Source organism: Pinus tabuliformis, chromosome Q (assembly GCF_031772625.1).
Source record: "Pinus tabuliformis cultivar Carrire ecotype Pingquan chromosome Q, CPIR1, whole genome shotgun sequence".
Taxonomy (NCBI): domain Eukaryota; kingdom Viridiplantae; phylum Streptophyta; class Pinopsida; order Pinales; family Pinaceae; genus Pinus; species Pinus tabuliformis.
Genome location: NC_142296.1, coordinates 1,066,899,829 through 1,066,922,765, shown reverse-complemented (window position 1 = coordinate 1,066,922,765; position 22,937 = coordinate 1,066,899,829). Strand labels below are relative to the sequence as shown.

Sequence of the window (22,937 nt, the reverse complement as noted above, 5' to 3'; positions counted from 1 at the left end):
ATTAGTGTTTTCCCATCAAATTTTTTGATACGAAATTGATGTTGGAAGCTAATGTCATTAAGTTGTTCAATGCATTTCCCCTCACCATATGATCCCAGAATAAACCTTCGCATGTCAACAGTTTCTTCCAACACATCAAAAGTAGGCTCTGGCATGTATGATTTCTTAATACATTCAGTTAGTGATGGCAAGCTCCCAACTTCCTTCCTCCTCAATGTGACTGAAAAATGACTGAACATATAATCAATATGGTCATGAGTGTGCCCAACAAGAAGGAAACCAACCTTTACCTTTTGAAAAATTCTCAATTCAACAAGCATGTTTAGATATCCAAAAACAACCTGATTTTTGTTTTCACGGCAAGTGTTGTCCAATTGTAGATACAAAACTTCAGGAAGATTACCAGACCAATGAGAAATCACATCATGAATTATGGTTATGGTCAGATTTGCATCATTATGAATATTTGGAGCTGTGAAGTACACCCTTGGCAACATTTTCCCACTGAAGACCATACAACCGACCAAGTGAAACTGAATAAAATTTTCCTCTTGTAAATTTTTGGGTGTGCGAACAAAATGTGGTAAAAGTGTTTTCTTCTGGTCCATACCATCAATTATCAAACCCAAATATTTATTCGGATTATCATAACACTTCTTTTGATGCTTGTACAGCTTCTTCCTTTCATTTGTTTGTTGTTCGCGATGCTCCTAAAGTTCTTTGACAATTAAATCTACACAACATAAAAGAAATTCATTAAAAAACATGTTTTCATAGTTGATGATTATACAATTTTAAAAGTTAAAGTTATGAATGCTTACCTCTTTGTGAGCCTTCACATTTGTCCCTTTTTTATTTAAGAGAAGCACATGTACCGCAAATCCCCATCCTTGTCTTCTTAGGAATAAATTGGCCATGTCCCTCAGCACCTTCTGCATATTCTTTGTATAAGTTGTAGATTTCTCGTCTTGAAAAATTACCTGGAATATGTATTGTCTCTATATTTGGCATACACTCTCCATGCTTTGAAAAGAAATCTTTCATCCATGACATTACAGTATTTGATAATGGTCCAAAGTGTCTTTTATGACGTACTTCTGAATAAAATGTGGGATCCTTTTCCAAATTTTCTTGAATTCTCGAGAGACGAAAATTCCCAATTGAATGAAACATTTTGAAAGCTTTTCTACACAATAATAAATTCCTAATATGATAATCATAACCTGACAATGTAGATTGCATGTAGCCAACTAAATATGAATTTTGCATGCTTTTATTCATTGACAAATATCTCTTCCTGCTTTCTAATGCAAATGTGAAATCCATATGTTTCAAGAAATTTTTTTGGCAACATTCACTTGAAATGAGAGCGCTAATAGAACTTCTTCTCGTCAAATATTCTGCTCTACCCCTTGTATAACTAGAACAACTTGTATTGATATGAAAAGGTCTGCTCCTACTCCTCGATACAATATTTCTTGGCAACATCTCCATCATTGGATCATCATTTTTATAAGGATTTTCATCATCATTAAGAGGAATGTTATCCACACTATGATCAGCTCTGCTTTTCAAATATTGACTTAGAGGATACTCTTCATCTTCCCCTTCTTCAGTGCTACTGTCATAGTCCTTAGAATTCAAACTGAATGGAAAATTTGACTCAATGTTTAATCGATATTCTTCCTCATGTGCATTGTCAGTGCTACTCTCATAGTCCATAGAATTAGGACTACATTGAAAATGTGATTGTTTACTTATTAAAGATGCTACATCCTGTCCTTTGTCATTGCTACCTTTATACTCATTAGAATTAGGACTAACTGCATCATCCTGTCCTTCATCATTGCTACTCTCATAGTCCTTAGAATTAGGACTAAGTGGACACCGTGACACTCCAATCTGTTGAAATTCATCATCCCACGCTTCATCACTGCTGCTCTCATAGTCCTTAGAATTAGGACTAACTGGACACCATGACACTCCATACTTTTGAAATTCATCATCATGCTCTTCATCACTGCTGTTCTCATAGTCCTTAGAATTAGGACTAAGTGGACACTTTGACACTCCATTCTTTTGAAATTCATTATCACACTCTTCATCACTGTTGATCTCATAGTCCTTAGAATTAGGACTGAGTGGACACTTTGACACTCCATTATTTTGAAATTCATTATCACACTCTTCATCACTGCTGCTCTCATATTCCTTAGAATTAGGACTAAGTGGACACTTTGACACTCCATTCTTTTGAAATTCATTATCGCACTCTTGATCACTGCTGCTCTCATAGTCCTTAGAATTAGGACTAAGTGGACACTTTGACACTCCATTCTTTTGAAATTCATTATCACACTCTTCATCACTGCTGCTCTCATAGTCCTTAGAATTGGGACTAAGTGGACAGCGTGACACTCCATTCTTTTGAAATTTGCCATCATGCACTTCAAAACTGCTGCTCTCATAGTCCTCAGAATTAGGACTAAGTGGACACCGTGACACTCCATTCTTTTGAACTTCACCATCATGCTCTTCAAAATTGCTACTCTCATAGTCATCAGAATTAGGACTAAGTGGACATCGTGACACTCCATTCTTTTGAACTTCACCATCATGTTCTTCATCACCGATGCTTTCATAGTCCTTAGAATTAGGACTAAGTGGAATCTGTGACTCTTTATTAATTTGAAATTCTCCATCCCCTCTTTCATCAGTGTTGTTCTTATAGTCTTTAGAATGGGGACTAAGTGGAAGAATTGACTTTTTATTCATAGTGGAAGAATTCCCGCTATATTCATCGATATGAATAGAGTTGTTACACGATGAAGATGTTGATGGTGTATAAATCGAAACTTCACTATCAGAACAATCCATCCCTTTCAAATAGAAGATGTTGAATGATACAAATGGAGTCTCCTAAGGATATTATATAGCTTAAAGAATGAAATATTCCCTCCAAAATTATTCCCTCCAAAAAGTTTCGCGAAAATATTTCCCTCCAAAAATTTTCGTGAAAATATTTCCCTCCAAAAGTTTGTTAGATTTATTTACCTTCATTATTTTATTCTACAATTTATTGAAAAACATAAACTAAATTTTTTTATGAAATAAATCACTAAAATTAAAATTGTAAACTACAACTTGTACATTAATTATTCTAATAGTTAAAGTATATAATATTTACTAAACAACTAATTTTTTTTAATTTTTATAATATATTCTAAAACAAATTAATCCCACATTCAATCCATTGTAAAACAATTTTACAATATTCGCTCTATAATATTTTAAAACAAATTATCCCACATTAATCGTATGGAAAAACATCTCCGTAATTTCACTTATATATTAAATTTCATTATCATTATTACTCATGATATCTAATTATTACTCATGTCACATCCAGGTTTTCTGAAGTTCGTTGAAAGATTCGTGAATTTGTGGAGTAGCTATATTGCTATCAACAACATATTCAACGAAGAATTCTCGCAATTGAAAGGTAAGTTCAATTTTTTTCCTTCAAAATTTTCATATTAAATTAATTTAATGAAGAAGATTTTTTTTTTTTTAAATTAATAAATTTTGAGCCAAAATAACAATTATGTCCATCGTGAGCATGGTGGGCCCGATCAAACTCAATCGCCCAATAGCTGTGAGTGGGTCGTCATCGTGCTGCCCATGTCGCTTCCCACCCCCCAATGCTCTAACCCTCCCCCCCTCACCTCTCAGCCTCCCCCCAACCCATTACCGACCTCTCCCCCTCACCCTCTAACCAACCCCCCCACTACACCCCACACCCATGCGGTCTCGCCTACCCACACCCCTACCCATGCGCCTGATCCCCCCTACCCCCCCCCTAACTCCCCTACCCACGCCCCTACCCCCTACCCATGCGCCCCACCCCCTCTACCCCCCTCCCTTACCCCCCCACCCACGCGCCCCAACCGTCCAACCCCCATACCCCACCCCTCTACACCCCCCACTAGCCCCCCTACCCACGCGCCCCACACCCCCTACCTCCTACATATGCGTCCCCCCCCTCTAACCCCCCTACCCCACATCCACCCACGCTGCCCCCCCCCTAACACCCCTACCCCTCCCCCACCCACGCACCCCACCCTGCCGCTCCCCTCACCCCCCCTCTCCCCCGCTCCCCTCTCCCCCAGCCTCCTCCGCCCGCCCGGCCGACAGCCTCCTCTGCCTACCCTCGATCGCGCCACCCCCGCGGCCCTCCGCCCCGCCCGACCGGCGGACGGTCGATTCCGAGGCCAGCGCCACCCCCGCGGCCCTCTGCCCCGCCCACCGGTCGGGTGGGGCGGAGGGCCGCGAGGGTGGCGCGGTGGCCCTCCACCCCGCCAGTCGGGCGAGGCGGAGGGTCGTGGGGGTGGCCAGGCGCGGGTGAAGGAGGCCGGGGGAGAAGGGGAGGGGAGGGGAGGAGAGGGGAGGGGAGGAGAGGGGAGCGGCCGGGGGGGAGGTGGGGTAGTGGTGGCAGGGGGGTTGAGAGCTGAGGGGGTGGGTTGGAGTGGAGGGCCAAGAGGTGAGGGGGTTGGGGGGGCGCGTGAGTGGGGGTGGTAGGGGTTGGGGTGGCGCGTGGGTTAAGGTTGGGGGGGGTGGGGGGGTGAGGGTGGGGTAGTGGGGGGGGCATGGGTAAGGGGTCGTGGGGTTGGGGTTGGGGGTGAGGGTAGGGGTGTGGGCGTGGGTAGGGGGAGAGGGGGAGGGAGAGTTGGGAGGGGTGTAGAGGGGGGGCACATGGGTAGGGTGGTGGGTTGGGTAGGGGGGCGCATGGGTAAGGGTTGTTAGAGTGGTGGGTCATGGGTAGCGGGGGTAGGGGGTTGCGGGGGTAGGTGGGGGGGCATGGGTAAGGGGGTTAAGGGGAGGGGGCATGGGTAAGGGGCTTGGGGGATCGGTTGGGTAGAAGGGGGCACATGGGTATGGGGGTTATGGGGGGTAGAGGGGGGGCGGCATGGGTAGGGGGTTGTGGGGGGCGCGTGGGTAGGGGGCGTAGGGAGCTCGCCCTCACTTGCCCAGCTATCCACCTAGCCCCATTGTCCCTCACCCGACCTCCTGCCCGCCCATCGACCCGCCTGCCCGTTAGAGGTGGCTGGGCGATTTTGATTATACAAATAACAAATTTAGGGTATATTTTCGTTGTTAATTTAAGTTAATATGTTTTTTTTTTATTTACTAATTTATGTGTTTTTGTTTTTTAGGAAAATGGCATCAAAAAAAATTTCTGTGAATCTTTCTGGACCAAAGACTCTTAAAGGTGCATCTTCAAAAAACATTGGTGAACGAACTCCACCTGAGCTCATGGCTACAAATCTTTCAAGTGCCTTAAGTGATAAGAAGATAATTTCAGACTGGAAAAATTCAAAAGAGGTGAAATTTCCATCAAGAGTTTGGTATGTGAAAGAAAGAGAAAGCACAAATGTGAATATATATCTATATATTGAAATACCCCATAATAATGAAAATTTGGAGGTGATGGGAAGAATCATAGATATGTGTTCGGTACCGAACACTAAAGTTGTTTACGTACTTACAAAAGCTCCCAAATCACATGAAAGGATTAAATACCGACTATCATATTCATTATATGACACGAGAGAGGTATCTACAAAGTTGTGTAAACAAATCGTAAATGAGATGACACAAAACATCGTAAGTATTGTTATTTGTATTTGTATTTTCCGTTCTTGAAAGTGTCTCGCTATATTTTTTTAACTTTGTTTTTATTGACATATGATATTTTGTTTGGCAGAATTTTGTTGAAAGTTGTTCAATTAGGTTGGGAGGCATTCATTTCATAGAGCATGATATCATGAAAGTTGTCAGCAATTTTTACTCAGTGTCAGAAGAAGATACGGAAAACATGAAAAATGTAGTAATTGATGATGCTACAAACTACATCCAAAGAATCAGAAAAAAAGGACTCTGGTGGATAAATCTAGCAAGGGTAAACAAGTTACTTTTGAGGACGACGAAGTTGAAACTGACAATGAAGCATATGTTACCATTACTGAAGATGACATTGGAACTGAGAAAAGTCGTAAAAGAACAAAAGTAACGATGCCCAAGAATAAATCTGTTGAGAATGTTATGACGAAGAAAAGTAAACTTGAAGATCTTGAAATAGTCATTACCAGCAGTCAAGAACCTAGTGAAACTTCAAAAGAAAGTAGAGAAATCATTACACTAGGAGCTGATTTAGATGATGGCATTATCAAAACAAAACAAAATGCCATTTGACAGAATTTGAAAAAGAGAAACTTAATTGATGTTTGTCGTACATTTCAGCTAAATGTCAGACAAACATACAAGGCAAGTGAAGGACAATGCCAATATCAAGTCAGAAAGCCACATCATCTGCATGTTCACAACTTGAAGACATTGATGAGGTACAATCCATATGCTCATGTGGTTAGTTATGTGCTTCTTGTTGATCCACTTCAAGTTCCCAACAAAGAAGCATTTGATAAGTCAAAATGTTTTGAATACAATTATTATGTGCTTGGGGGGAACCATTCTGTGGAAGCTCAAAGACAATTGATGGAGGAATATCCTAATAACCCATGTTTTGAAACAATGAAATGTATCATTTATGCTGGTTTAAATGAAACAGAGGCAAAGTTAATGGCATGGGATCATAATTCAGATAATGAATATAGGATGTCTATGACTTTCATCCAAAGGATTAGATTTATTCATAGTGAATTTCAAGAAAAATGTGGTGGGAATAGGATAAATGTTACTGCAGATTTCTAAAAGGAATGTTGTATGGAAATAGGCTATCAAATTGAAGAGAAAACCAATTCAAAAAGTGGAAAAGACAACAGAAATAGTGATTTATTAAGAGGTGTTGATAACATTTTCCAATTGGCATTTAGAACTGGAGATGTTTGGAAGTTGATTGATGAGATTTTTAGCATGTGGGAAGACATTGGCATTAAAAACCAAAGGGTCAAAAAGTCTAAGCCATTGATATGTAGCAACAGTAAATCAACTCCTGAACTGAAGCAACTTCCAGATGATATGACCATCACGCCTTGGAGGGCGATGCAAGGAGTGAAAGATGAAAAAATTGTCAAAACAATATTATCTCGCATGAGGTTAGGGGAATTATCATTGGAAGAAATGTCTGAAGAATTTCAAAAGTAAGTTTGCTGAATTATTTTTATTTATTTCTAGATTATAGTTATCTTTTAAATAAAACATGTTGTTCTTGGTAGTATTTGTTATACATATCATTATATTAAATTTTTCTTACTTTATCTATGCAGTCACAAAGTTTACATGAAAATTCAAGAACAAATGGTTAGATTGTTGAATGAAGATAGTTGGGATGATGTTGTACGCAACTATCCAGATTCAAGTTCTACATCAACATTAAAAGCTTTTTATCTTGCATTTAAAAAGGTATCTTGATTTAGACATTCAGTTTTATTCATCTATGTACTATTTTTAATTTAAAATTTACACATGTATTTGTTTATTTGATAAAATATGAGGAAGGAAGATAATGGAGCACCAGACAGTTTCAAGACTTTTATTGAAAAAATAAAGATTGAAAGACTGAGGAAGCAACATATTAAGAATGTTGAACTTGATCCAACTCTTAATCATTTCATTTGGAATGGGCTAGACACTATTCAATATCAAGTAATACAAGGCGACTGTGAAGACATTGCTAAACTCATACCAAAAAGGAATTATGCCCTAGTTATTGCAGATATTCCCCATGGTTTCAATATTCCAAACATTTACTATGATAGTGACCCTTATACTTATCAAGATTTTAATAAAGTGGTTGTGGGATTTGTAGAAGTGACGTCATCACCATTATGGAGATTTGTGACATTTCATTCAAACACACAGTTGGCAATGATATTGTCAAGCTTCAAGGGGAAAACAAATTCAAGGATGCAGCTTACATGGTAAGACGTTTAAAAGGTATATTTGATTAATGTTGAAAAATTCATTTATGTACAAGTTAACTGAACTTTTACTATTTCATGTTACAGACAAAAGTCAAATCTTCTTAACAATGAAGATCAACAATTTATAAATGACTGTGAGTTCATTCATATTGATAGTTGGGCAAAAGATGATAGTCATATGTCTATGATTTTTAATCGGGTGGACGGAAAGAGTCATAGCCAAATACTGACTTATGATGCTATTGTGAGAAAACTAACATATGAAGACAAAGAAACAAAAGGAAAGATAGTTAACATTTATCAAAAACCACAATTATTGATTAACTATCTTATAGACATATGTTCAAATGAAGGAGATTGGGTTCTGGATTTATTTTATGGATCATGTAGGTTTTGTTATATGGAATTGAATTTCAATATGTTCTTTTTTAATTAATATGTCATTGTACTAATTTACTTCATTATTTTTTTGTGCTTGATAATTAGGTACAACACTAGCATGCTACCTTCAAAAAGGAAGAAATTGCATTGCAATTGAGAAAGATCCATTACAATGCAATTTCATTCAGCAAAGAATTAATGCTCTTCAATTTCTTCCAGATGCAATGCAAGAAATTGAGTTGAAGAAAGGGGACTTTAGTGAATCACGTGTGGCAAAAAAGGCAAAGGAACCCCAACCACCATTACATGGAATGTTTGGGAGATTCGCAGATATCAAAGACCCATTAGACGAGGAAAATGAGCAAAAGGAAGCAGAAAATATTGTGGAAGAAGACAATGATGAAACTCTAGAAGACGAAGAGTTTGGATTACGTGACATTGTTGATTAAATTTAAGTTATACTTGGAAATCAAGCTTTGCAATGTTTTGACGCTGACATTTTATGAAAAGAATAATCAATCAATTAAAGTTGTTATGTGTTCAATATTTGTAATTTGTGATTTTCGCATTGATTTTTAAGTTAATTATTATTTTTTGAAAAAAAAAGTGATTATTATTATTTTTTGACATGAAATTCATAATTTAAAAAAACTATTATTTAACCATTTTTAGTTAAAATTTTTGTATAAAAATTGTGATTTTGACATATCAATTCTAGCAAAAATTATCAAAACGTGTAGTTTTTTTGTTATATTTATGTTAAAAATGGTTATTTTTATGTACATTGTTAAAAAATATTGTTTTTTAGAAACAATTATTTCATGTGGATTGAAAAATTAATTAAGGATGTATAAATATGTAGATTATCTAAAATTCAAACTATCGACTTTCTAATTTAAAAATGCAAAACAATAAAAACCCCACTACAAAAAAAATTAAATTTAAAATAGAAAACAAGAAAATATGAAGAAAATGACCACTTCAAAAACTATCAAATTTAGAAAATAATTATTTAAATTTCATACACTAAAAAATTTAAAGTCAAAAAATAGGTCTTTTAAAAAAAGGGTGTGATGCAGAATACTCACTTTTTTAAATCAGCATGAAAATCACTACCATTCTAAAACGTAATGTACATGAAAAAAATTAAAGTTCCAAAAACTATGCTCTAAAAAAAATATGTGTGTTATGCATCACTCCTTTTCAAAATTAGGTCATTTTTTTGCTATCTCTACGAAACAGGTAACAATATCAGTTATCGTTTCAAAGTTTACATTGTTAAAGACAGAGTGTTCGAAGGAGGACCATATTTTTATGCTACGGCAGGCCTATACATGTGAACATGGGTGATGAATTTTGTCCCGGAGTGCGAGACTTTCACATCAGTACCAGTATGGATAAGACTCTACTCCCTACCTTTAGATTACTGGCTACCAGAATCATTAAAGGCTATAGGAAATAAACTAGGTCATTTTTTAAAAATATTAGAAGCGACTATGTGAGGAAAATATACCTCGCGTAGAAATGGACCTATCTGGAGCACTTCCGGATGAAATTATTCTAGAAGTATATGATGAAGAATGGGTGCAGACGGTGGACTATGAACATGTCCCATTCAGATGTCGCAAATGTCATGAACACGGGCACCTCTTCAGAGACTGCCCATTAAACAAAATGGAGAGTAATATCAAAACCAACACAGGCAAAGATACCGAAGGCTTTACCAAGGTGGGACGCAAAGGGAAAGGAGGGAAAAAGAACTAGAAGAAAATCTACGAAGAAAAGCAACCAGGTCATAACAGATTCAAGATATTAGAAGAAGAAGATGGGAACATGGAGATGAACGGGACATCAGAGGAAAGCCCAGTAGAGAAGGAAAAATATGATAGAATGGAGGAGGTTCCTATTAACAGCAAACTAAAGGAGGATTAGACAAACACTATGGATCTCGACAGGGACCATGAGATGATCCCAAGCGAGGTTGGAACAGAGGACCACAACCTGCAGGAAATTCTTGAAAGGGAGAATCTTGATCTAGAAAAGTTCCTGGAACAGGGAACCACCAAAGGTGTTGATTCTCTACCTCAAGAGGAGTTCGACAGAGTACAACAACTCTTCCTGTGGAGATATCAAACAAAGGGTTCTAGAATCAAAAGAAACCATGATAGCTAGGAAAACAGAGGAGTAAAAATGATGGAGGCTACATCAGGACACACTCCCAAGAACCCAGGAAGGAAAAGAGGAAGAAAAAGACAGAATGAGCTATTGATAGAGTGTGGGAAACTAATGATCAACTCAAGTAAGATGAAATATCTCACTAGTTACTCATTTACAAATCTTTCATAATGAAGCTTACAACCTGGAATATTAGGGGTCTAGGAAGTAAAAGGAAACAGAGAAATCTTAGCAACAGAATAAAAGAAGAAAAACTAGATATGGTGTTTATCCAGGAAACAAAATGTTCAATGGATAAAATAAGAGAGATACATAGAAAATGGCTCATCAAGTATGAATATCTAGAAGTTAAATCAGACAACATAGCAGGAGGGATTCTCACACTATGGAACCCTCATAAACTAGGAATCCTAGATGTTGAAGAATCCAAGAATTACCTATCGATGGTGATCCAACCCTTAGGTGATAAGGAAGTCTATTTAATCACTAATTTCTATGGTCCTCAAAAACATGAAGACAAACTCAAGTTTCTCATATCACTGGAGAAGCTACAAGAAAGATACCATGTTATGCCTTGGATTCTGGGAGGAGATTTTAATATGATAAGATCTCTTAAAGAAAAAAAAAAAAAAGGTGGGACCAAAATACTAGGCAGAGACTCCATAGCCTTCAGAATTTTCTAAACGACATGAGGTTATAAGATATGGAGACCAGAAATGGAACCTTCACCTGGAATAATAAGCAGGGAGGGGATTCTCAAGTTGCCTCTAAACTAGATAGATTCATAATCTCTGAGCACCTCATACTCATAGGCATCGACCTATCTGTGTTAATCCTCCCTTTTGGAGGCTCGGATCACTGGCCTATCCAACTTGAAGTTGTTGTTATAGGAACTCCGAGAAACAGACCATTCAGATTTGAAAATATTTGACTAACCCTCCCTGACTTCATCATCAATATAAGTAAATGGTGGGCAGAAGACATACCCGTTCAGGGAACTAACATGTTCCTTTTGCATTAGAGACTAAAACACATCAAACTCAGGCTCAAAGATTGGAACAGAAATGAGTTTGGCAATATCTTCAAAGCCAAAAAAGAAGTTGAAAAGAAACTTCAAGAAATTAACCAGGTACTCATCTCAGATGGCTTTACTGAGGAAAGGAAAGTTCAAGCTAACTCTTTGCAATAAGAATGGGAAGAAAAATGCAAGCAAGAGGAGATCTTCTAGAGACAGAAATCAAGAGTGCAATGGATAAAAGAAGGAGAAAGAAATACAAAGTTTTTTCACAAGTCAACCATGGATCACAGGTCTCATAATAGGATCTCAATACTCAGAGATACTCATGGAAAATAGCTCAGCTCCCACAAAGAAATAGAATCTACTCTAGTACAACATTTCCAAAGCATAGTTGAGGAACCTCCCATAGACAGATCACAATCTATCAAGAACTTCACAAAGCACATTCCCAAGCTTGTATCTAGAGAAGACAATCACAATCTTAATAGGCCAGTGACTGAAGAGGAGGTCAGCGAAGTTATCAAAGAGATGCAAAATGGGAAAGCTCCAGGCCTGGATGGGTTCAATGTAGACTTCTTCAAAGCATGTTGGGAAATATTCAAACAAGATATCCTTGAGGTGGTGGAGGATTCGAGGAAAAACAAAATTGTTTTAAGGGTGCTTAATGCCTCTTTCATAACTTTGATTCCAAAGCAGGATAGAGCCATGACACTGGATAGATTCAGACCCATAGCCTTATGTAATGTGGTGTACTAAATTATATCCAAAGTAATTGCAAACAAGCTCAAGCCCCTTCTTCCAACTCTTGTGTCTGAGGAACCAACTGGATATGTGGAAGGAAGATAAATTCTAAATAATATCACTCAAGCTCACGAGGTGGTACACTCTCTCAAGAGCAATAAGAAAGCAAGTATGATCATGCAACTAGACCTAGCGAAAGCTTATGATAAGCTAAGTTGGGCATACATGAAGGAAGTACTAAAATCTTATGGCTTTGACCACAACTAGATAAGATGGGTAATGGCCCTTGTCACCACAACTAGTTTTTCAATCTTGCTTAATGGTTCACCTTCCAGAACCTTTAGGCCTTCAAGAGGCCTAAGACAAGGAGATCCACTCTCTCCCTTCCTCTTTATCCTCATGATGGAAGGTTTAGGCAACATGATCAAATCAACCAAAGAAGAAGGAAAAATCCAGGGTCTCAAACTCACCTGGAATGGAGATGCCTTGACTCATCAACAATTTGTGGATGACACTATGCTGCAGGGTACACCCATGATCAAAGAAGCTAAAGCTTTCAAGAAAATCCTAAAAGACTTTGCTATGGCTGCTAGTACAGAGGTAAGCCTTACCAAATCTAAGATTTTCTTTTTTAATACTGACATTGCTATTCAGAGGAACCTCACCAGAATTCTCGGCTTTCAAAGAGAACAGCTACCCTCCAAATATCTGGGAATACCTCTAACAGACAAACCCCTGAGCAAGGCAGTTTGGGAGCCAATCACTAATAAACTCCAGGACAAAGTCCGGAACTGGACAAACAGGTCTTTGAATTTAGCAGGACGGCTAGTCCTAACAAAATTTGTCCTACAAACTATTCCCATCTTCATGCTTTCTGTCATTCCTGCTCCTAAAGGAGTTATGCAACACATCAAAAATATACAAAGGGACTTTCTATGGAGCAAAGGGGAAGAGAAAAAGAAATGGGCCTTGGTAGCATGGGATAAGATCTGTAAACCCAAGACACATGGTGGTTTGGGGCTACATGACCCTAAAACCCTAAGTAAAGTTTTGGGGGCCAAACTATGGTGGAGATGGCTAAAGGAATCACAACCCCTTGGGAAAAAATCTAGAAACAAAACTATGCAAATAATTGGCAAGAAAAGGACCACATTCGAATGTCTGGGCTCATCAAAGGCTCCCACATTTGGAACAAAGCATGGGAGAATAGAGCTATTGTTTAGAAACATAGTTTCTGGGAGATCAGAGATGGAAACCTAGCTTGGTTCTGGGAGGATAACTGGCAACAGGAACCTAACCTGGTAAGAGAGGAATTTGCCAATCTCAAGAATGACAATAACAATAAAGGTTTACTCAAGGTAAGTGACTTCTGGGATCAGTCTAGGAACAATGGCAAATGGAGAATATGGAAGGACCTAGTATATAGTGAAGGAACCTCTTTGAAGGCCCAAGTAGAAGCACTTGCAGTGATCTTGGAACAGAGAAAGATTTTGATATCAACTGAGATGGGGAAGAAACAATAAAGGCAACTATAACCTCAAAGAAGCCAAGAGAATGGCCCTAGGGCTTGACTTTAAAAACCCTAATAAGGTTTGGAGGGATCTCTGGCAGAGCCCACACTGGATGAAAATCAAACTGTTCATGTGGTTGGTGCAACATAATAAAATTCTAACGTGGGAAAACCTTCGAAAAATAGGTGTAGCAGGTCCATCTAGATGCCAGTTATGTGAAGTACAAGAAGAGACCATGGAACACCTACTCAACCTATGCCCTTTCACCTCCACCTTGTGGAATTGGGTGGCCTCAATCTTCAAACAAACGGATAGGGACAATTTTAGCATCACTAGTACTCTGAAGAATTGGAGAAGAAACTTCTCTGAAAATGATATAGTCAATAAAGCTTGGGCATTGGTTCCAGGCTTTCTAATCTGGGATGTATGGAAAGAATGCAACAATAGGATTTTCAAGAACAGCATTGGCTCATCCCAGAGCATCATAGCTCTGATCATTAGACAGCTCCAAGAGACTATAGGCACCCTGCTAAAGAAACCCCCCGAGAACCCACCTCAAAACCAGGATGCTCAAATAATATTGCATTTGGGTCTACAGGTACCTTCCCCACAGGGCATAAGCAAGATGGTAAGTCATATAACAGCAGGTAAGGATTTCTGGCAACCTCCCCCTTATGGATTTTTGAAATTCAATATAGATGGTGCCTCTAAAGGAAACCCTGGGGTGGTTGGTTATGGCGGAGCCCTAAGAGATGAGCAAGGTAACATAAAAGTCATATTTCATAGTCATTTGGGGAAGGCTACTAACAATATGGCGGAGCTAATGGCCCTAGAGCAATGCCTAGAAATCTTGATGGAATCAAATTTGCAGAACACCATCATTGAAGCTGACTCTGAATTGATAATTAATTCGGTCAAGAAAATATGCAATGGCACAGCACCAGAAAGAGTGTCGAAACACTGGCAATTATTGCAGGTCTATCATCGCATACAATCTCACCTAAGAACCCTGAGAACCCTCAATTTTGTTCATGTGCGCAGAACAACCAACAGTTTGGCGGACAGGTTGGCGAATGAAGGGGTACTCTGTTCAAAAAGTAATAGAAGATATGAATGGATGCTTACTCCCCCAAGGAAATTGTGTGAAGACTGTCACAGACAGGCTACCAAAGACAGGGAGTACTTCCAAAGCATGAGAAGACTAGTGGAAATTGATGAAAATGGAACAATCACAGGTTAGCAACTTGTAGCAATAGTGGGCTCGGGTGGGAAATGGCTCGTAGGTCAATTCTGCGGGTCCGTTTGTTATGATAAACAGTGGGCAAGTTACCGAGATCGCCCTCTTCCTATGGATTTCGGGTGATAATTTACAAGTTAGTTACTTCTCCAGTCGGACCCAAAAACGTTTAGAGAGGTGGCATAGGTTTCCTTTTGGGTCTGCATGTTTAGGTAAACAGTGTGCTAGTTGTCATGATTGCCATCATCCTATGGATTTCAGGCAATTAGTTGCACGTTTGTTATTTCTCAATCCAGACCCGAAATTCTTTAGGGTGGAGGTTTGTTTCTTCTTCGGTTCCGCCAAGGATGTTATTTAACGTGCTAGTTGATGAGACCGCTTTTGATCCCCGTCATCCCGTGGATTTCGGGAAAAATAGATGCACGACATTTATTTTTGATTTTGGACCCAATATAGGTTAGAAAGGTGGCCTATAATTCATTTCGGGTCCAGTTTTCAAGTTTTAGTATGGGCCAAGTGAAAGCCCGAAATCAGTTTCAAACCGTTGGATCCTTGTTGGGTGTTTCGCTTGGTCTTCGGACTATTCCGGTATTCGAAGGTCTTGGTTGGTCTTTGGTGCAGCTATATGGGCCTCAGTTTTGTGGGCTTGGAGGTTGTGGTACACGGTGGGTCTTTTGATCCGCGGCATTTGGGACAGCAGGTATCCAGGTCTTTGGTTGTCCAGTCAGATGCCTTGAGGGCGGATTGTTTTTTGAATGTTTTGTGTGGGCTTTTCACAACTTTTTGAGATAGGTTCGGGTTTAGGAGAGTCCAGTTGACTGTGGTTCTTTCACAGAGCTAGTGTTGCTCCTTTGTACTGTGTACATTATGTATTTTTATAGATGAATAGAAAGTTCAACTCTTATTTGATAAAAAAAATGTAATACATTAATATTATATATTTCAGAGTATATTATTATATAATAAATTAATGTATTGATATATTAATAAATTAATTTTGAAATATTAATGTAATACATTAATATTATATATTTCAAAGTATTAGTGTATTAACATTAATGTAACGCATTAATTAAGAAATTATGATGTAAATTAATAATCATGTAGTACGGTATTAATATAAATTAATACTTTGGGGAAGGAACTAATCATAGAAAAGGAATTTTTAGGGATGAGATTAATCATAGATATAATAGATAAGAAAGAGCTAATTTCTATTGACTTCAAGTTCGATGTTTTGATTGAGATTTTTTTTGGACGTTCTAGTAATTCTCTAAATTTCCTTTTGAATTAGTGGTTTTCTTTAGAGATAATTATAGTATCTTCCACTAGATATGATGTTTAAAATTAAAGAAATGTTTTGCATTAATTTATTATATTATAATATACTATATACTACATTAGTTTATTTTAATATTTTATTAGATGGATAATTATTAATACATTAATAAGAATATGTTAACCTCTGAATATATTTTTTTTTTTTTACAAATTCGGTTACTCGTATATTATAAAAGCCAACGATCCAATATTCTAGTACAGAAGGGGAAAGCTCGGAGAGCTGAGGTTCAAAAGTGGGTTCGCAGACCCGTAATCCTCAAAGCTTCTCTTGATTAAACACAAAACTAGAAATGAACGGCTATATTGCCTGACAAAGGAGCCTCCTAGCCAACTGAATTTACAATGCATTAGTATTAAGGGGAGTGCTGAGTGACTGAGTCATCCGGGAGCTGCTCCCTCCTGCTTGCTCTGGTTGAGGCTTCAGCCTGCTGGCTTTCAGTGAGGGAGCGAAGGTGGTCTACGGCAGCCTCCAAATGGATGCAACGATCCTTTAAATCTTCAATCTCTTTCTTCCTTTTCTCCAGTTTTTTGCGCTTGGAATTTCTATCAGAGTGATAGTCCTCTGTCAACTCCTTCATCTGTTTGATCAGGGCATTGATCATGACTGTATGGGATTTGCACATGTTGCAATCCTTGTTGTTGAAAATATTTCCCATAGAGTTTCTGGGCTGGGCCTGATTGGCCGGCTGATTTTGCTGCTCCGCCATCCTTGCAATTTGGGAATCAGGATCAGCAGTGCCCCGAGGAATGTCTGAAGTGACAGAGGGCGTGAGAGCGATGTCACAGTGCTGCTTGCTCGTTGGATTAAGTGACGAAGGGCTCAGATGGTGAGCAAGGGCGCGGCTGAGAACATAAACAAAACTGTTAGCTATAAGAAAATCACAGTAATGAGGAAAGCCGATTACCCAGGACAGAGGAAGAACATCTGGATCCCGGATCGAGCAGGGCACCTTCAAACGATGCCTGAGGTTTGAGAGGGCAATATGAGCTGAAAGAGTCTGATAGTCTTGACTGCGAACCGAGAGGAGCTTGGTATTTTCTTTGAACAAGATACTGATCTTATGATCCTGAGAGGGACCTTTTGACTGAAGCCTCCGCCTGTAGAAATCCCCTCGTCTCTGTCTCAGATTGCCTTGCGTTGTGATTATCCTGAGATGCACATTGTATTTTATAAGAGCGAAGAGGCCTTGCTCATGCCTGTTTCGAGCCTTGGTGTATCTATTCTTGGTGTCCGTGAGATCTTTGGAGATGATTTTTACCTGTCCTTGAAGCCTGTCACCAGCATGGACGCGATCGCGCCCTCTGATATTGTCTATGTTGTTCATTGAGAGAATCCAAACCGTGCCTGACTTCCTCGGTTCCAGAGAGCGATACGCCGTCCTATTACACCTGTTTTGGCAGTCGAGAGGGATATGGTATGATGAGGATAAGGTATGAGCGGGCCAACAGCCTTGAAACGGATGCCTGAGTTGACTGATTATCTGGTGCGAAGGGAGAGAGTCCTGCCTATGGAATATCCCTTTCATAAGCATCATTATTTACCTTTACCTGACCCGTGAGTCTTCCCGTGGCTTTGTTTGCTTGCTCGTCCGCTTCCCCATTGTTGCTTCTTAGAATGTGCTTGAAAGTCACTTTGCTGATGCCCCTGATCTGATCCACGATTCTGTCTTTGATTCTGTTTAAGGCTATTTGGTTAAAAAAAAATCTGGAGTTCATAGCTGCTATTATGATTGCTGAATCTCCCAAAACTAAGAGATTTTGAATGCCTAGCTTCAGGGCGATGGAGGTCCCCAAAAGCAGGCTGTATGCTTCAGCCTTATTGTTCGTCATGGTACCCAATCCCCACTCATAATTGATAATTGTTTTCCCTTGAGGATCTCGAATTATTCCCCCGGCTCCAGCTCTGCCTGGGTTATTTTTTGAAGCCCCGTCAAAGTAAAGCGTAAACCGCTTTTGTTTTTGGATCCAACTGTTGATTTCCTCCTTTGTCCCTCTGAGTTTCCAGTCCTTCTGTCCTGTTCCTGTTTTTGGATTGTTTTTTGTTCTTGGTTTATAGTTGAATCTCTGGACCCATTCCTTCACCCTGTCGTCTATGTATTCTGGATCAGCTTGGGATATTCCATTAGCTTCTATTGTTTCAGCGATGAGAGCAGTAGTTTTAGCCAGAATGCTGGGTATACTAGGCTTCTTGTTTTTGAAAATACTTTCGTTCCTGGCTAACCATAGCTGCCAACAAAGGTTTGAAGGGATGCTGTTCCATATCCTCTTGGCCAGATTCATGTTCTTGTTGGCGTAAGGGAAGGTTTTCCCCCAACCTTTCTGAAGGAGGGAAGTCTGGTTGGGGAGGTCTCCAATATTTAGAGGACTAGTTATAAGTTTCCAACAGGACCTTGCTACAGGGCAGTCAATGAAAAGGTGGTTGATGTTTTCCTCCGCCTCCCTGCACATGAAACAAAGAGAGGGACCCTGTATTCCCTTTTTCCTGAGATTTTCTGCTGTTAGGATTTTGCCATGAAGCAAGGTCCAATTGAATAGTTTTATCTTTGGCAAGCTTTCTATTCTCCATGCTGTTTTGTAGAGTTGCCAATTGTTGATTGCTGTTAAATTTTGGAGTGCCTTGTAACCTTCTTTCACTGTGTAATTGCCTCCGGATGGGTCCCAAACGTAATTATCATCTATCCTTCTGCTTGTTGGGGCTGACCCTGTGAGAGAGAGCTTAAGGTCGTTCCAGAGGTTCTCTAATTCTTTAGGTAGATGCAGTGCCTTCCATCCTTTCCAGCTATTTTGATCCCAGAGAGAGATGTCGAAAAGGGTTTTAATATTAGCCTCTGTCATCCACTGCTGCAGGGGCCTGAGATTGGTGGACTTCTCCCTGGCTTCCGTGCCCATAATTCTATCCTTCCATATGCTGGTGTGCTTTCCATTACCTGGGGCTTTAGAGATATAAGCCTTGAAGAGGGGAAGAGTTTTCTTGATCAATTTCCAGACAGGGGTACATTGTCTGTCAGTGATTACTTCAGAGAGGATGTTGCTATTGATCCCATTCAGGTATTTCCTTTTGATGACATCGGCCCACCAGGTCCCTTTCTCTTTTAGGATTCTCCAGGTTAACTTGAAGCCCATTGCCATATTTGCCAGCCTTGGAATTCTAATTCCTAGTCCTCCTTTTTCTAAAGGTAGGGTGACCTTTTCCCATTTCACCAAGCTGAATTTTTTTGTGTCTTGCTTTCCCCCCTTCCATAGGAAACTTCTGATAATCAGCTCCATGTGTTTATGAATGCTTGATGGGGCGAGGGTAATGGAAAATTGGTAGATAGGGAGGGCTGAGAGAATGGCCTTGATGAGAATTGTTCTGCCCGCCAAGTTAAGCCAATACATCCCCCAGCTCTGCAGTTTCCCTCTCAGCTTCTCGATTAGCTTGACCCACACTTCATTTTTGATTGACTCTTTGGCGAGAGGCAGCCCTAAGTACATGAAATGGGACCAATTTGACTGGGCTGGGATTTCCATGATCAAAGAGATTCTTTGGGTTATGTATCTCGGGACGTTCCAGGTATAAATCATGCACTTGTTGTTGTTTAATTTGCCCCCCGAGGCTTGAAGGAAGAGGTCCAGGATGATCTTGAATCTCCTGGCCATGAGGCTTGAAGCACCACCAATTAGAAGAGTATTGTCTGCAAATAAGGAGTGATTGATCCCCTTGGCTCCTCGAGTGATGTCAACTCCAGTTATTTCCTTTAGCTTTCGCTTGTTCTCCAGATGCAAACTTAAAGTTTCAGCCATGATGATATAGAGGAAAGGAGAGAGAGGGCATCCTTGCCTCAAGCCTCTTGTGCTCTTGAAGGCACTGTAGGGCCTACCATTGATTAAAGGAGCTATCCAGTTATGGGATATGCATTCCATAATCTTGCTGATGAAGAGCTCTGAGACGCCGAAATTCTTTAGGACAGTCTGCAGAAATGAGTGGTTTACCCTGTCAAAGGCGTTCGCCATATCCAGCTTGATTATCATACCCTTCTCATTTCTTGCTACGCTGCTGTGTATCGCCTCCTGAACAAGAATAACATTGTCTGTTATATGTCTCTTGGGGAGAAATCCTCCTTGGTTATCCGAGATGAGTGAGGAAAGGATTTTTTTAGCCTATTTGCCAGAATCTTAGTGATAATTTTGTAGGAGACATTGCATAATGAAATAGGTCTGAACCTGTCAAAGGATTGGGGATTGGGCTCTTTTGGGATTAGCGCTAAATGTGAAGATTTGATACTGCTGCCCATTTTGCTTTTTGAGTGGAAATTTTTCACCATTCTTATGTAATCTTTCTTGATAATATCCCAGTGGGTTTTGTAGAAGCTTACCGTGAAGCCATCAGGCCCGGGGGCTTTGTCAAGAGGCATACTATGGATTGACCATTCAATCTCCTCTATTGAGATTTCTTTGTCCAGCTCACAGTTTTGTGCTTCTGAGACCTTTCTCTCAATGATGTTGGCGAATTCTGGGTTTTCCTGATAGTGAGGGTCAGCAGTGAGAAGAGATTGGAAGTGTTTAGATGCAGCCTCCTTGATTTCCCCTTGATCCATAAGCTCTCTGCCTTCAAACGTTATCCTTTCAATGTTATTTCCAGCTCTCCTTACTTTAAGACTGTTATGGAAAAATGAGGTGTTTTTATCCCCAGAATTGAGCCAGAGACATCGTGACTTCTGTCTTAGCTCTTCCTCTTCTTTACGATGCTGATTGTATAGCGCTTTATACAGCTCACTTTCTTTCTTTTGGTCTTCTTCCGTGTCTTGGACGGCTTCCTTTTCCTGATTCCATTGCTCTATTTTCATTTGCAGATCAGTTTTTTCCTTCCTTTCCTCTATCACGTGATTCCTCGCCCACTTCTTTATGGCAATCCGCAGCAATTTGATCTTTGTTTCCCAAACGAAGTGTGGGGAGCCTGTTATCTCCGTTGCCCAGGCTTCTTTTATCATGATTTTGAAGTCCTCGCTGGAATCCCATGCTCTGTTGTATTTGAATGGCAGCGGGCCCATGTCTTCCTCTCTGTCTAGATACAGTGCCACAGGTTTGTGATCATAAATGAAGCCCTGTATAATTGTGCTTCGAATCCTCGGAAAGTTGGCAACAATTCTCTCCTGTACTAAAATTCGGTCAAGTCTCTCTTTGATATTGTTCCTGCCTGTTCTTTTATTTGACCAAGTGTAGCAGCCATTTTGAGGAGGGATGTCTATGAGATTGTGTGTTTGAATAATATCTTCCAGTTTTTCTCTTGAGGGATCAATCAAAAAATTCCCTCCAAGTTTTTCATCTGCATTCCTTATTAAGTTAAGATCTCCTCCTAGGAAAATATTCCTCCCTTGGGCAGTCTCAAGATCTACAATTAGAGAATCCCAACAAGAAGCATTGTCTCTGAAGTGTGGGGGAGCATATACGTTATAAATTGTATATTCCTCCTTCTTATCTGTGCTTTGCATATCAATTCTGATCCACCATCCGTTTTGCCTGTTATCTATGAGATTCCAATTGCTTTTGTTCCATATTTCCCCTATGCCTCCTGAGGCTCCTGTTGCACTCATGGCTATTCCTTCATACTTTCTACTTCTTTTCAGGATGTTTTGGAATTCTTGTTCACTGATTTTGGTCTCCTGGAGTAGGAGGAAGTCTGGATGTTCTGCTTTGATAAGGTCTCGGACTGCATTTACTTTTAGGGAGGAGCCCATCCCCCTACAGTTCCAAGAGACCAAAATCATCATTTACCTGATTTGTTGTGGGTCCCACTTTTCTCCTTCATCTTCTCCCCGCTTCCTTTGTTCCTGTCGAGGTAGGTGTCCATTGGTTGCTGGGTCCCTGTGGCCATTTCTTTCGCCGCATTCTCATCTCTTATCTCTTTGTTTGATTTCCTTCCTACTTTTCTTGGGGGATCCGAGGCTGAGATGTTTTCCTTTGTTTTATTTCTAGTTAGAATTCTTTCCACTGTTGGAGGGGGGGAGGCCTGGAGGGGAGAAGAGGGGGAAGTTCTAGGACCCTTGGGAGACGGAGGGGGGGATGAAGGTTCCTCTGGAGCCAAGGATTCAAAAGGATTGGAGGAGGAGGGGATGGGAGGGCCAGAACCAGAGGGGTGAGTGGAGAGGATTGGGGTTTCAGAGGAGGGCTCTGTTGATTCAGGGGGAGGGTTTGTCTTATTTTTTTTCCTGACTATTTCCCATGCTTCCTCCGGGGTTTCATTATTGCTATTATCTTCTGATCTAGATTTACTGCACCTATTAGCAAAATGTCCGTATTCATGACATACCTTACACTTGAAGGGGAGCTGCTCGTAGTCCACCTGCTGAATGTGCGTCCACTGATCTACTTTGAGTTTGATTGCCTCTGGTAATCCTTTGCCCAAATCCACTTCTACGCATATCCTTGCGCATGCATGCATATTCTCCTTTGGCTCCGATCTGTCGATGTATTTCCCTACTGCGTTCCCGATGGCACGTACAGATTCATCTCCCCAACAGTGGAGCGGCAGGTGTGGAAGGCGTACCCAGACGGGGACCGCGTTGGGGACGTCCATTTCTGGATCGAAGTCGGGTGTCCATCGATTGAGATAA

General features: G+C 40.1%; 1 protein-coding gene across 1 annotated transcript; it reads right to left on the bottom strand.

The window, feature by feature from the left end:
- Positions 1-17,850: 17,850 nt before the first annotated feature.
- On the bottom strand, positions 17,851-22,061 carry LOC149223187 (uncharacterized). Its single transcript, XM_089387820.1, has 2 exons — positions 20,700-22,061; positions 17,851-20,394 (listed from the first exon to the last, which is right to left on the bottom strand). Exons 1-2 carry the CDS (start codon positions 22,059-22,061, stop codon positions 17,851-17,853), a joined length of 3,906 nt encoding a protein of 1,301 aa, XP_089243946.1.
- Positions 22,062-22,937: the final 876 nt, after the last annotated feature.

Coding starts and splice junctions, on each gene's coding strand:
- LOC149223187 (XM_089387820.1), bottom strand. CDS start 22,061: ATGGGCTCCTCCCTAAAAGTAAATGCAGTCCGAGACCTTATCAAAGCA. Junction 20,395..20,699: donor CCGGGCCTGATGGCTTCACG/GTAAGCTTCTAC, acceptor ATTCTTGTTCAG/GAGGCGATACACAGCAGCGT.